Raw genomic sequence first — 14,271 nt, 5'->3', positions numbered from 1 at the left:
TATCATGTTATTTCTGAAGTTCCTGGTTGAATGCCTTTATGTGAGTGAGGGAAATTCCTAACAGGGTTTCCCAAACGCTGGTCATTTTTAACCATCTTCTGAAATCCATTGAGCAATCCCAATCTGTCTTAATGGAAAGACACCTAACCCACGGGTTTTTTTACCGATATTATGTGGAATAATTACTTTGCTACTTAACTTCTAAGGCATTCAAGAAATGGTCTACCCTTCTTTGTGACAGCATTATGCTGAGAGCTCACACTGAGATGATCTTCTATGATCATCCTAAATCCATTAGGTCACTGCTTTCCAAGACAAAGACTCATTATTCTGCAGCAGAGACAGATATGTTTCTCTGGTGCCAGATATATTTCATTTGGTTTAAATATACTTCATCTGGTTATAATAAAGTGCATTTTACTGGAATCTGGCCATTATACCAGGGGATTCATATCATTTAATAACTTCAACTTGTCCTTCCCACCCATTATCCAAACCTATCAGACCCTAAAGAGCCCCATTCATCTACATCCATCTTCCCATTAGAAACTCAAGTTTTTGATTCCTCATTGAGCCAGCTTTTAATTTACCTAATGTGTGTTCTGATAATTCTCTAGGCCATTTTTTAAATTACACTGTCATTTTTTATTACATTAAATGTCATTGGGAATCTAAGTTTAGCATAATAAGGCAAGTTGTAGAAAAAGATATCCTTAGGTTTGGAAGCTTTACTGAAAAGAGCTTTCTGCACTAAAACAGGTTTTGAATTTTTTGTTTTTTACTCCCTGCAATGGAAAATTCCCTTCTCATACTAAATATTTAGTCCAATGTGAACTTTTCCAAAGTGAAACCAAATATTAGACAGTATAAATAAAGCAATGTGCCTTAAGCCTTAATAATATAAGAAGATTACAACAGCTTTGGATTTAAGCACATCCATTCAAAAAATAGGAAACTTGAGTCTAACTTCAACTTTCCCTAGTTGCATTTGAACTCACCACTCACTGTCCAAAAGTCATCTGACTTCTAGTAGAAATAATGTCAATCTCTACTTTTGTTTCACCATCAATAAATAATTAAATCCAAGTGGGCAGGTTTCCATGCTAGAAAATTGTTCTCATCTACTTTCAGACTCAAAAAGCAATTATATGAAGTGATGCAGCTTCAGCCACGAGTGTCACAAGGCATCCAACCAATACCATCCAATAGGCCTAGAGAAATTCTGTTTACAGGAGCACAATCCTTTCTGGTGTCCTATTTCTGAAGTGGACATAGAACTGTCTCAAGCTAAATATGTAGCCAAGCCAATGTCAGGCAGAATGAGAGACAACATACTTTCTTTAATAACCATAAGTGCATACTGGAGAAATTTAGAAAATAACTCATATCCCAAGCAGACAAAAGCTTTATGACACCCTTTGCAGAGATTACATGGAAGGGAGAAATATGAATTTTTTACTGCAGTTTGTATTACCATTCTTGAAATATTAAATGAAAGAAAGACATCAATATCTCCAGAAGATTCATGAATCAGGATAAAAGTCTCCCAGAAGTTCACTTTTGGGACAGATTCACTTGTGAGACATAAAAAAAAATAGTTAAAAAGTGTGTATTTATAGTGAATTTATTATTCACTGAGAAAAACTGCCAAGTACAACAATTATGTTCTTACTAACCAGACATATAATTGAATATTTGAATGATGCCTCATAATCACCTTACTCTCTAGAGAAACCACATCTTGCCTTGCCCTAAACTCAAACCCACTGAAAGAGATGTTTCCAATACAGCTATGCTCTATCAGAGCAGAGCACAAATACAAACAACTGAATTTGACAGAAATGGAATGCGTTTGTGTAGATGTCATAAAGTTTGCAATGAACAGTTGCTCCTCTAACCCCGATTCTGTCATTCTTACTCATACTGAGTAGCACCTGGCCCTAGCAAAAGCAAACATTCACAGCAAAAACATATTCCAGCAGTAGATTCCTCCTTATTGTTAACTCTGGCCAAGCAATCTTCCAAATCTTAGGAAAACTTACATGCATAATTAGGATAAATTGACTGTTTTGGCATGTGAATTTACTCAGTGCAAGGAACTTTACTCACGGACAAATACTGTATGGACTGGAATTTTACTAGAACACAGTCTGAATTTCTCAAGCCTACAAAAAACCCAATCTTTCATTCTTTTGGGTTTTTCCCCTAGGCAGACATGTGCAAATGGGAAAATGAAGGTTTTCTTCAACAACTGTTGAAGTCATCAGCAGAGTGTCTTTGACTGCAGAGTTTCAAGACCAGTGCAAGAATGAATGGAGTAGAATCCCACTTATTCCCAATGACCGTTTGATTTATCAGCAGTAGACATTTCACAGTCAACCTTAGCAAAGAGTTTGCAGATGAAGAGTAGCAAAACATTTAAATTTCCTCCCACAGGTCAGAGGGCAATAGTTCAAGACTTGCCCCGGATCAACTGAGCTAGAAATGAGCATCTAGTGCTCCTTTTGGCAAGTTGGAATGAAGGGATAATAGCCACACAATTTTGTGTGCCATTGACTACAGAAACTGGCATGCCTTAAGCAGATTAGCACAAAAGAATGTTTTTACACAGATGATCCTTAAGGATGCCTTCCAGTCTTTAATGTTCTGTGGGTATATTTAATATGGATTAACCAAGTAGCAAGATTTCAAGAGTCTACTTCATTAACCTATCATGTACATCTGCTACATGGACTGACTGAAGGTAGGGACCCTTTATGCCCAAGGCTGTGTGACCAGGGGAGATCTGCTGTGTGGGTCACTTCTTGAGTTTGGCACCCAAGAAAGCAGACTTCGTGTTTTGGGCAGCAAATTCTTGCCAAGACTACAGATGGCAGGTCAAATCATACCAAAATCCCTATCTTTTGTTTTTTCAAGGTTCTTGGAAGCTAGTGATACTTAGAAATTTCCAATCTTCAATCTTGTAGCTCTTTTTCTCAAGGGAAAATTCAAGCAGACTCTTATCAGTCCCGTGAAAGGATGAATTTCTTCGCATAAAAGCTGTCTAAAAAATGTTCTGGTGGCAGTTCTTCTGTTTCTGTGCATCAGTTCCCCATAAAGAGGAAAATCTATTCTTGCCAGCTCAAAGAATTTTCATCAAACTGAAGGATTATGCAAGTGGTAAATATTTTCTCCAGATCCCTCCTTTTTCCAAGAATGATCTCTATGCATTCTCTGAAAACTCTTCACAGAGAATCAGCACACAAGCAAAATACTGCAGATAATAATGGAGAACTGTCCCCAGAATCACAGAGGAAGAACACACATGAGGTTCTGTCTAGAGACATTTTTAGTCACTCTAAAAGAACACCACAGGTCCTTGATTTTGGATCATACTGCCTTGGCAATTTTCATCTCTCATCCTGTAGAGACTTTCAAAGGAAAACACATTTTGTAAGCAGAAGAGATTTTGTTTCTAAATTATAATAGCTCTTAAAATGCATGTCTCAATTCCTATTTTTAATAACAAAATGTACATTACAAGAGCAAATAATTATACACTATCTCTTTCTCTGACCTATGGCTACAAACATAATGAAGTGCACAAAGAGGAAAAGCAAAAGGTGTGCTAAAAAAATCAACAAAGCTTCTTAAAAATATTTTTCTTTCCTTCTTTAACATAACAAATCTTTTAAGCTAGAATAATTTAAACTCTTTTATGTAAGTAGCTATTTGATTTAAAATGTTGTCATAATTAGTATGAAGGTTTAACAATTATTGACTTCTATTTATCATTGGAACTTGCTGCTAAGGATGAATTTTTAAAATGCTGCCAGAGAGCCTGGAGAATTGAAAACGTAAAGTCTGATGTACAAGAACTGAGAACCAAGATCTTTTTTCCATAAGATGAGATATGCGCTGTTGTATCTGTTTTGCAAATGATGTTTGTTGAGAGATGCTGAGATTCCAAAGTGACCCAGTTCTGTTCAGTTATCACTTACTTTGAAAATAGTCTCTCCAAACTCTTACATCGGAATACATTTGAAACTGTTCTCCTCTTTTTTTCATTCTTTTTCTTCTAAAACTCTAACCAGACGATATTACTTTTAAAGAACTCAAGGTGACTCACACAGTTTCTCTTTCTGCATTGTTTTCCCACTACCAAAAACTAGCTTGACACCTGGCTGCTATTATCTCAAAGTAGTCAAAGAATGTGGTAAATATTATCCACATGTAATTTATCAAAGGCTAAGTCAAAGAACAGGTGCTGCTATTGTAAAGATTAATTTTGCAGCTCTTCTGCTCAAACTCACAAATTATGGACTCCTGGGCCTTCTCAACACTAAATCACACAAAAAATACCCGCACAGATTTTTTACTTTGGGGTGAAAAATTATGTGTAATCTTGCCAGCTGGTCTACCTACAAGCAGTGGCATCAGCAAGTGTGCCAAAGCCCCTTGCTGACTCCACTTTACAACCAGGAATTGGCAGCTTCTCTTTGTCAGCAGTGGCAGTTCTGCACTTTCTTGACAAAGTCACTAGCACAAAAACTCAGACAGGGATGTTACCATCGTTAGTTACTTTTAATAAAAATTTTCAATATTAGATTTCAGTTACAGGAAGTATTACTTTAACAAAACATTTCTGTTCCATCCCCTTTAGTTATAGCAGTAGAAACAGTGATAAGAGGGTGCACTCACTAATTACACTGAGGTCAACATAAGTTCATAAAGGGAAAGTCCTTCTTAACTAACTTGATAGCTTTCTATGATAAGGTCACCCACCCAGTGGATGAAGGGAAGTTGGTGGACATGGTTTTTCTTGTATTTGAGTAATGCTTTTGACTCTGTCCCTCACAGCATCCCTCAGGACAACTTGTCCAGCTGTGGGATGAGTGGCTGCAGGCTGTGCTGGGTGAAGAACTGGCTGAAGGGCAGAGCTCAAAGAGGGGCCACTGGTCACCAGTGGTGTTCCCCAGGGACAAATTCTAGGGCCAATTTTGGTCAATACATTTACCAATGACCTGCAGGCAGGGGTTGAATCCACCATTAGCACACTTGCTGATGATCCCAAACTGGGAGGTTTGTGGGGAGGGACAAGAGGCTTTGTAGAGGGATCTACACAGACTGGAACACTGGACAGTGATAACTGGCATGATGTTTAACAAGTCAAATTCTGCAGCTGGGACAGACTAATATCAAGCAAAAGTATAAACTGGGAGAGGAGTGGCTGGAGAGCCTCTCTGCAGAAATGGATCAGGAGGTGCTGGATGGCAGCAGGCACAGCAAGAATCAGCAGCATGTCCTGGAATCCAGCAGGACAAACCCCATCCTGGGGTGCATCAAATACAGAACCACCAGCTGCTCAAGAAAGGTGACTATCCCACTGGTGCAGCCTCACCTGGAGCACTGTGTGCAGTTCTGGGCACCACAATTTAAGAAGGATGTGAAGGTCCGTGAGTGGGTCCAGATAAGGGCAACAAAGCTGGTGAGAGGGCTGGAAGGAATGACCTGTGAGGGGCAGTGAAGGATTTTGGGCTTGTCTAGTTTGGAGAAAATGAGGCTGAGGATTGACTTCACAGCTTCCTGAGGAGGGCAGGTGGAGAAAGAGACACTGATCTCTTCTCCCTGGTATTCAGTGACAGAACACACAGTAATGGCTCAAAGCTGAGCCAGGAGAGATTCAGACTGACATCAGGAGCATTCCCTTACTGAGAGGGTGAAAGACTGAACAGGCTTCTGAGGGAGATGGTCAATTGCTCAAGTCTGTCACTATTGAAGAGGCATTTGGACATTGACCTTAACAACATGCTTTTAATATTTAACTCACCACTTTTGTTTTTTGGGCAATGACAATGACCTATAATATTCTTGGAATATTATAGGACGGGATTTTGGGTGCTCACAAGTCCTCACACCCAACACAATTCAAGTACAACAGCTATACAAAACCATGGTGTGTATCTGATATGTCCTGGAGCATCAGTCTCCCTGGTCATATAATTAGCATCAGTCTGTGTGTGCACAGCCAGTCCTACCAATGTTTGTGGGACTGCAAATTCATTACAGAAAATACGGAGGAAAAATAGCATAAACATAAAAGGCAGTCCCAGAGTCTCTCCTGAGCCACCTAAGGTGAGCTTCAGCTCAAAGGTAACTGAAAGGCTCTGGTGCAAGTCAAATTGGACTTACAGCCTTGCACTAAAATCAGCTGGATGCACAGAATCTCATTGCAACATTTTACTGGTGTTCAAAAAGACCTGCACATGCTCTTTAGGATCCCACTGTGTAAATTTAAATTTTAGTCAAACTCTGGGCTATGTATGAATTCGTGAAACTGATGTATGAGTAAAAAACAATTATTTAAAGTGGCATAATTTAAAAAAAAATCTGTTTATCTGGCATGTTTCTTATGAATCCTTAATCCCTTACAGAACTATTCCTTTCTGTAAAGAAAACATCTTTTTTCATATGTTAAATCTTGATGTTTAAACCAGTATTGAGTTTTCTAAATATGCGGATTAAATCATCTGTTCTTTTTCAAGTACATCACCTAAAATATGTTAGGAAGCAGTTTGCATATTCACCCTTACAGATCACAAAACTACTGTGAATTAAAAGAGATAATGTGAAACAGTAAGATCATTTACACGTACCTTGTAGGCAGGGAGAATTTGCTACAATTTGAAAATATTGCAATTTATAGCCTGTTACTTGTTCTGATCCTGCTGATCCTCTGATCTTGTCCCTCACTTCCACAAATTAGACAAATACTTTGAAGAGTGCAGGATATTGAGGATTACTGGTATGATTAAGAAATTTTTTGTTTATACAGGTGAATTAAAAAGAATGTAAACAAAATAGAGATAATGGAGTGTCATACCTAAGGAGGGAGGCTCTGCTTTCTAGATCTGGAGTTTTTTACTTTGCTTTTTTTTTGCTGTTGAATACAGATTTATGAAACAGATTATCTATTTCAAGTTCATGTTATTTTCTGGAACAGCTCATTTAACACATCAGGACAAATTGTTTCACTTAGCTTAAGTAAACAGTGTTCTGTCATCATTTTGTCATTGTTCAGTGACTACAGGAAAGCTTCTGCAGATCAATTCTGAAGGTTCAGCCTTCAGACAAATAAGTTATTGGTGCTTGTGAGAAAAGATCCTGAGAGCAAGCATGACATCTCCACAATATTTGAAGATATGGAAAATAGAAGTACAGTTGAGGGGTTTGACATATTATCTGGTCCTTACACATATACTTACATTTGTCTTGGTCAGCTTCCACTCCTTCACTTTCTGTGTCACTTGGCAATATCCAAGGTTGATGAGAAAGTTGAAGCTGTTGTAAGAATTCATCCTGCCACAAACAGATCTATTTTAGATAAAATAACAAACAATTGTTCTGTATAAATGAAGACTGCAGCAAACACTAGCCTCAATTAACTAGAGAGGAGAAAGCCTTTAAAAACAAAAAACAACTTGCTGTGAAATAAAATCAAAATGTAGTTGATGTGCAGGCTCCTTGGAATTTTTTTAAGCTATTCAGTAAAACAAAAAAAAAAAAAAAAAAAACACTCCCCAAAACAAACAAAACCCAAAACCAAACAAACAAAAATCCACAAAAACCACAAAAACCAAAAAAAAACCAAAAGCAAACAAACAAACCAAACAAAGAAACAACAAAAAAAAATCAAACCCAAACACACCAAAATGAAGGGATTTATTTCACTATCTCTCCACTATAAATACAGATATGTAAGACACATACATACTCATCTTGGAAATGCAATGACAAGACAAAATTGCAGACATTACATCTGACCCTGCAGTTTTTGGACTGAACAGACATTTCAAATGCAATTTGCTTAAGTGAGGCTTTGATATGTCAAAATTTTCACTGTTTCTAGTCTAATAAGTACAAGAACCTGACACCTGATTTAGAACTTATGGTTTTGCTGCATAAGGAGAAGGCTTAGGAAGGAAAAATGTTATGGAAACTTTTGTAAACATACCATTAAAACATCAAAATATAAATGCTTTAAATGGTTAAAAATGCATATGCTGCTGAATATATGCTTTGAAAATGTTTTAAAATTGCCTACTTTTTAATATAATGTATACATGTATGCATATAAGAATATTTTTCCATGCAGACATGCACATATGCATGTGAACAGGTATACACACAGACATATAAAATACTTTGACACATTCCTTTGAAATATTCACGGGGAGAGATGAGACTGGAATGCACAGTTTTATTTTCAAAGGCAGTTCAAACATGCAAGTTTAGTCTATAAAAGAAAACTTTAACCTTGGCCAGATATCATAAAATTACTGGCCAGATTTATATAAGTTCTTGAAAAAAAAAAGGGGGATAATAACCTTGTTTTGTGTTATATCAGCTGAAATGAGAATCTACATATTTAAAGTTAAATTGTATTGCAACATAAATTTTATTCTTAGGCTATCTGATTTAAATACAGAATCCAGGCTTGTTTAAATCAGTTTTGAGAGACTGAAGGCTGCTCAATCAAGATCTAGCTCGCTGGGAGTAAATTATTAATTCTGTCAGTAACGTGTTAAAAATTCACAAAGACTGCTGCCATGGGCCAGCAGTAAATTCAGGCAGGAGCTCCAGGCCTGACTCATGTATTGCCATTTCCAATGTGCTGTGCTGGAGAAGGTTGCTGCCTACAACACTGAACGTTTTGGTTCAAGGAACAGGATTCTTGCAGTAGGCATGTGTGACTCCCACACTGATCCACACACTTTTTAATCTTCCAAAAACACAGAGCAAAGACCTGAGTCCGGCAGTGGAACAGAATGAGAGTATCTGACCAAAAAGAGAGTCCTCATCACAATTTATGCTCTGTACTCCAGTAAATGGAAGTAAATTTTTTTTTAATCAAGGCTATATTCAAATAAGACAAAGTTTCCTGCTCTCAACAATGACAGACTAATAAGGATTGCTGAATACCACTTTATCTGAAAAAATTAAATGATTGCAAAATTTCTTCTGCTCAGAAAATGATATGGCAAACAAGGGAATCAGTGGTATTTTCATCTCAACAGCTATTGACAAGTATCACAGAATTGTGTCACTTTAATGGAATCCATCCTAAAGAGATAAGCAAGGTTCAACATTCCTTTGCCAATTTATACAAAACACCAAAGGATTAGGAACATGCATAAAAGTATCTCTGCCAAAGGATTTGGAACCCTGATTTATTACCTTTATAGAGATAATAAAACTATTTCTCTAGGTAGCATTTCTTTGCTATAATTCAATTCAGCCTTGAACAGAGCTGATAATAAAACACACCTGTTAGAACTTAGTAATATTATGTGTGCCAGGAGGCAGAAACTTGTCCACAAAATCTCAGATCATTATAAGTCTTGAGCATTAAAAAACCCCAAAACATTCTTAACAGCTGATATGTTAAGTACTTGCCAAATTATTTAAGATTTGTGCTATAACAAGATTGAACCACCCATGCTGCAGCATGAACTTTACTAAAGATTAAGAACTTTGAATTGTATTTATTAGTAATATTTTTCTATTTAGACTTCTTATGTTACTTTGAAACACATTACAATCTAGGAAGCATACATAAGGCATTGAGAGATATGTTAAAATTCTCAACAAATAAGCAAGTAAATAAATAAGTATATCAAGCTCCTTAGGGTAAAACATGCTCCTGGCACCCAGTAGTCACATTCTTTTCAACTGACTTATTCTCATCAAATATATATCAACATTCTACTGATTAATTTCGTTAACATCACCTAAAAGTAAGGAAGCAGAGTTATTTTCAAAAAATCTCATCATAGTATCTTCCATAGGATTGGCAATATAACCATAGTGTATTTACATCCAGTAGAAATTCCCAGTTGAGACCATAAGGCTAATAAGAATAAAGGCAATTTCCCCTCTTTTATTTTACTGGTTTTATACAGGAAGAGGATACAAAACCTACAATGAAAGTTGCAAAATAAATTACAGTATCAGCCTTGAGTTTTATATGTTTGTGATTTGTAATAGTACAAAGACAGGCAGGACGCTTGTTCTCCTACCCCAAACCACCTCTGCCTTTTAAAAATATATCTCCATGGTCAGAGACAAGCTGTGACACAAGAAAATGAAATCATATGGCCACAAATGGGAGGAAATGTCTAACAGGGCAAAAAATGTCACAGAGCAGACATATTTCCTGGGTATGTTCTGTCTAAATCCACTTCTCTAAGTGACCAGGAACTTAAGTGGGCAAAAGACAGCTTGAAAGCTTCTAGTATAACACTTCAGAAATGAGGCTGGGAGTGGCAGATTAGCCAGATCTCCACCAGCTACTTTCTGATATCTATGGGCCTTCACAACCTGGCACACGACGGTCATCACTATGAACGTGTCGTACCAGCAGCTTCCCTTTGGAAGCAGAGCTAGTCCCAAGCTGAGTTTCCATTATGTCAAAGGCCACTTGTGCATGTCAGAAAGGATAAATAGGGTCTGAGCTGGGTCACTAGCAGCCAAGGTACTATTGTACCCAGTAAGCAAAGAGAAAGAAAAGAATTTGTCACTTCTAGAAGGGATTTTAACAGAGGATAAGATCCTGCATAGAAATGCTGAGGTTTAACATCAGCTTTACAGTGGATTGCTGGCTGAATCTGGACATGCTATTCTAACTGGAAAATAGCACAATAATATTGCTCACTTCCTAAAATTCTTGAGACAAATATATACATATATTAAAAGGATAACAGGACACTTACTGTGAGAGCTCTCAGCAAACAGAAGTAACAAGACACGGCAAATTAAATGGGACTCTTGCTTATTATTACCAAAACTACAGAAAGGCTCTGGAAGAAAGCATTTTTAACTGTCTGCCTTTTTACAGGAAAGATCAAAAGAGGTGGGCAGACTGGATATCTTATACCTTACATACACATAGTTTCAGGAGCATATACAACAACTTTACTTGGCATCACATGACTGCGTATCAGTTAAGAACAAGACTGCCTAAAAAAGAAGAAAAAGAGGGGTGAAGAATTTAGTTGGAGACAATAAAACCCTTCATTTCTTCTGAACATATTTTAGTTAAAAATTAATTTCAATTCTTATTTTCTGGTATAAGTGGAAATTCTAACACACAAACACATCCCATACTTCAAAAGAGGACACAACGTGATTTTTTTGTAAAAAAAAAAGTGTTAAAATTAAGTGTCTTTTTTTTTTTAATGGGAAACGTGGCTTGAAAATATATCAACTGGCAGTGAAGACACTTTCAGAAGAACTATAGTCACCTTCAGTCCTCATGTATTTAATCTGGATATTCAATTCTAAGTGAAGAAACAACTCAAGTGATGGGATTAGTGCACTGTCATTCAAACACCAAAATAATGAGTATTTATTTCACCACCAAATTGAGGTAAGATTTCTTCCCCAAATTCTAGAATAATCTGTGCCTCATTTCCTTTCCTTCACAACAAATAATGGACGTTGTATAGTTAATTGAAGAGTTATACTACGTATTTAATTTTTCTAAAACAACCCTAAGCAACACTATCATAAACAACATTTGAAATTTCCTTAAGAAGTCATGAGACTGATAACACATTGTATCAAGTGTCACACCCAACAGATTATTAAAACAGATGATACTCCTCAGAAACAATCTAAAGGTATGATATTATTTTCTGTCTTGGAAAAAAGGTCTCCAGGTTTTGACAAATGGATTACAAAGAGATTGGTAATAATGGTGGGAACCAACATATTCCACCACTAAAAAATCAGCAGTCTAGACACACAGTTCCTTCTCAAGTCAGTACAGAAGGACTGGCATATCCTGAGAAAAGACTCACCTTTGTAAGGCATGTATAGAGATAGACAGCAGGGGTTTTCTTTCACATGTGCTTTAATTTCCACTGCCCACACAATGAAGTTATCTTTAAGGCAGCTAAGGTTAGCAGAGGAGAATCCTACTCAGAATTTACAAGGTACTTTAACTTTTTCTTTTGTTTTGTTTTAAACAAAGACTAGTCCTGTAAAAGCCAATAATATGTGACAGGAAATTTTGATGCTGTAAATTAGCCTAGTTACCATGCATATAGTATTAGACAGTGATTCAACAATGTTGGACATTTTCTCTTGCAATTCAGTTTGGTGCTTTGGGAAAACCTGTCCTTTCAGTGATGCCTAACTAATCATTCCAATTGCCCAAAAATATGAGATATAAAGTAGATCAAGAAAATATCATGCACTGCCAGTGCAGCAGGAAAAAAATATCATGGAATATAAAGATTAGATAAAGGTTTTTTTTAATATTCCAGAGATATGCACCTGTTAGAAACCGTAATGCTAATAAAACTGCTATGCATTGTACAGGCAAAGCCCTACCGAGCTCATGGTAAATTTGGGGCACACACGTGTTCAAGTATGATTTCTGTAATAATACTGACATTCTGTAATGAGTACCTCTCAAAGCTGAGCAGTATTTCCTTGCTAATTTTCTGATCATTCTATTTCAAGTTCTTTTCAGCACAGTAGGTTACATTAGGTATACTGATGTTACTTGAACATAAAATGCAATCAAGTCTTGGCATTATTAAACATAGCAAAAACATTAAATCGAAAATCTTACTTCTGATAAACTGTTTCTCTGAGTAGTGACAGTTCCAACAACATCTCCACTCACTTGCACAGAAAGCCCTGAAGCAGCACTGAGGGTCCTCCCCATTTGGCTCTTAGATGACAAAGATCTGCTTCTTTGCATGCTAATAATGCCTTCCCTATTTCCTTGGTTGCTAGGGGTAAGAGGCCGTGACAGCAAGCTATTTGGGGTCATAGGTCTGCTCCCTGGAGCTGATGGCCTCTTGGTTTGTGCACTGCTGTTTGTGACACCAGAGACCTGTGTTCTGCTGTTAGCTGGCAGCGGCGGCGATTTGCCTCCTTGGAGCTGGATGTTCTTCCCTGTCGGAGTTGGCACCTGAGGCCTTGGGGTTGGGCCCTGTGCAGCTTGAAGAGTGCCTTGGTGGTCAGAGGTAACTACACTGGGATGCTGGACACCAGGGCTTCTTGAGAGCCTTGCTTCTTCCCACAGTGCGAGGTCCTTCTCAATGTCTGTGCACACACACATGAACAAATGGAAAAGAAAGAAACTCACTGTCTGTTTCTCTCTGGTTTAAAACTCTCAATGATTTTCTCCAATGTAAGTGAAAACCTGAAGCTGTTCAGAGAAAATCTATTCATGCTTAAAATTAAAGGCATCAGAATTAACAGCGCAAATGTTTGGCAAGCATTCCCCTAAAGTTTATTTACATTTGGTTCACTGCAAACACAGCTACCCTGCAGCAATGAAATATTACCTCTTCATTGAATATCAACACAACCTATAAAAATTCCTCTTGTGTCATCAAAATTATGTCTCTGTGGCTTTTGCACCGTTACTGCAAAATCAAGATTAGTAGCAAACCAAGATAGAGCAGTGATGTAAACCTGCCATCCTGAGCTGCAATCCAAAACTGGCTCAAGGCAAGATTTTTTCTTCTGGCCCTGCTGTCCACTGCCCAACCAAAACTCTGAGAGAAGTAACTATTGAACTCTGGCACTCTGGTATGTCTGGATTTGTGATCCTGTTTGAACCTGAATCTCGTGTTCTGGCCTGCCATCAGTGCTGCAGCAGGTGATGGGGTCACGATGTCCAGAGCCCAAGGAGAAAAGGTGACAGCCATTGGAGTGGTCCAACCCCTGCCTTGCACACAGCCATAAAAAATAAGATCTCTTTTAAAACCACAACAGGTTAAGGACAGTGAATGAAAAGTGTTTCCTGAAATAATTTAAATCATTATAATGCTTCTAATGTGTTAAATCAGAATACAGCCATCAAAGTCAGGCGACGGTAGCTGGAATTTAGGTTAGCATTGATAACATATTGAAAGTCCTTGCAAGTACAAATGTAGAGCTTAAGAAACAGTTTAATCAAGTTTATTTTATCTTACACTACTGTTATGAATTTTCACTTTCACTGGCATGTACTTTACTGTACTTGATTTTCATAGAGACAGCTGATTATCTTTAAAATAGCAATGCCATTCCCATTAACAAGTCACAGTCCCAGAAGCTGTAAAGTAGCAAGGCTCTACTGATTTAAACACCCACTAAGTCAACTTGTCTAAAATAAGCATTTAGTTTTTTATTTTACAACAATTATTTCAGGTTCTAAATGTCCTAAAAGAACCAGATTCTAAACTGCATATTGGAAAATGAGATTTTTTTTCACTTGTGTTTACCAGT

The 14,271-nt window shown here is 37.3% G+C and overlaps 1 protein-coding gene across 2 annotated transcripts in view; it reads right to left on the bottom strand.

Annotated features, from left to right (window-relative positions):
• Positions 1-6,639: 6,639 nt before the first annotated feature.
• Positions 6,640-14,271, bottom strand: part of C2H8orf34 (chromosome 2 C8orf34 homolog) — a 141,458-nt gene continuing 133,826 nt past the window's right edge. Inside the window, exons 12-13 of one of the 2 annotated variants that reach the window (XM_030970399.1) lie at positions 12,887-13,098; positions 6,640-7,338 (exon numbers count right to left, since the gene is read on the bottom strand). In XM_030970399.1, coding sequence (XP_030826259.1) covers positions 7,099-7,338; positions 12,887-13,098 — 452 coding nt within the window. In that variant the 3' untranslated portion in view covers positions 6,640-7,098. Of the gene's footprint in view, positions 7,339-8,055; positions 13,099-14,271 lie in introns of those variants that run through there. The other variant, XM_030970391.1, reaches the window with a different exon arrangement.

This window comes from Camarhynchus parvulus, chromosome 2, assembly GCF_901933205.1.
Source record: "Camarhynchus parvulus chromosome 2, STF_HiC, whole genome shotgun sequence".
In the NCBI taxonomy this organism is placed as follows: Eukaryota; Metazoa; Chordata; class Aves; order Passeriformes; family Thraupidae; genus Camarhynchus; species Camarhynchus parvulus.
The sequence above is the reverse complement of the archived record's forward strand: the minus strand, read 5'-3'. Positions and strand labels throughout refer to the sequence as shown.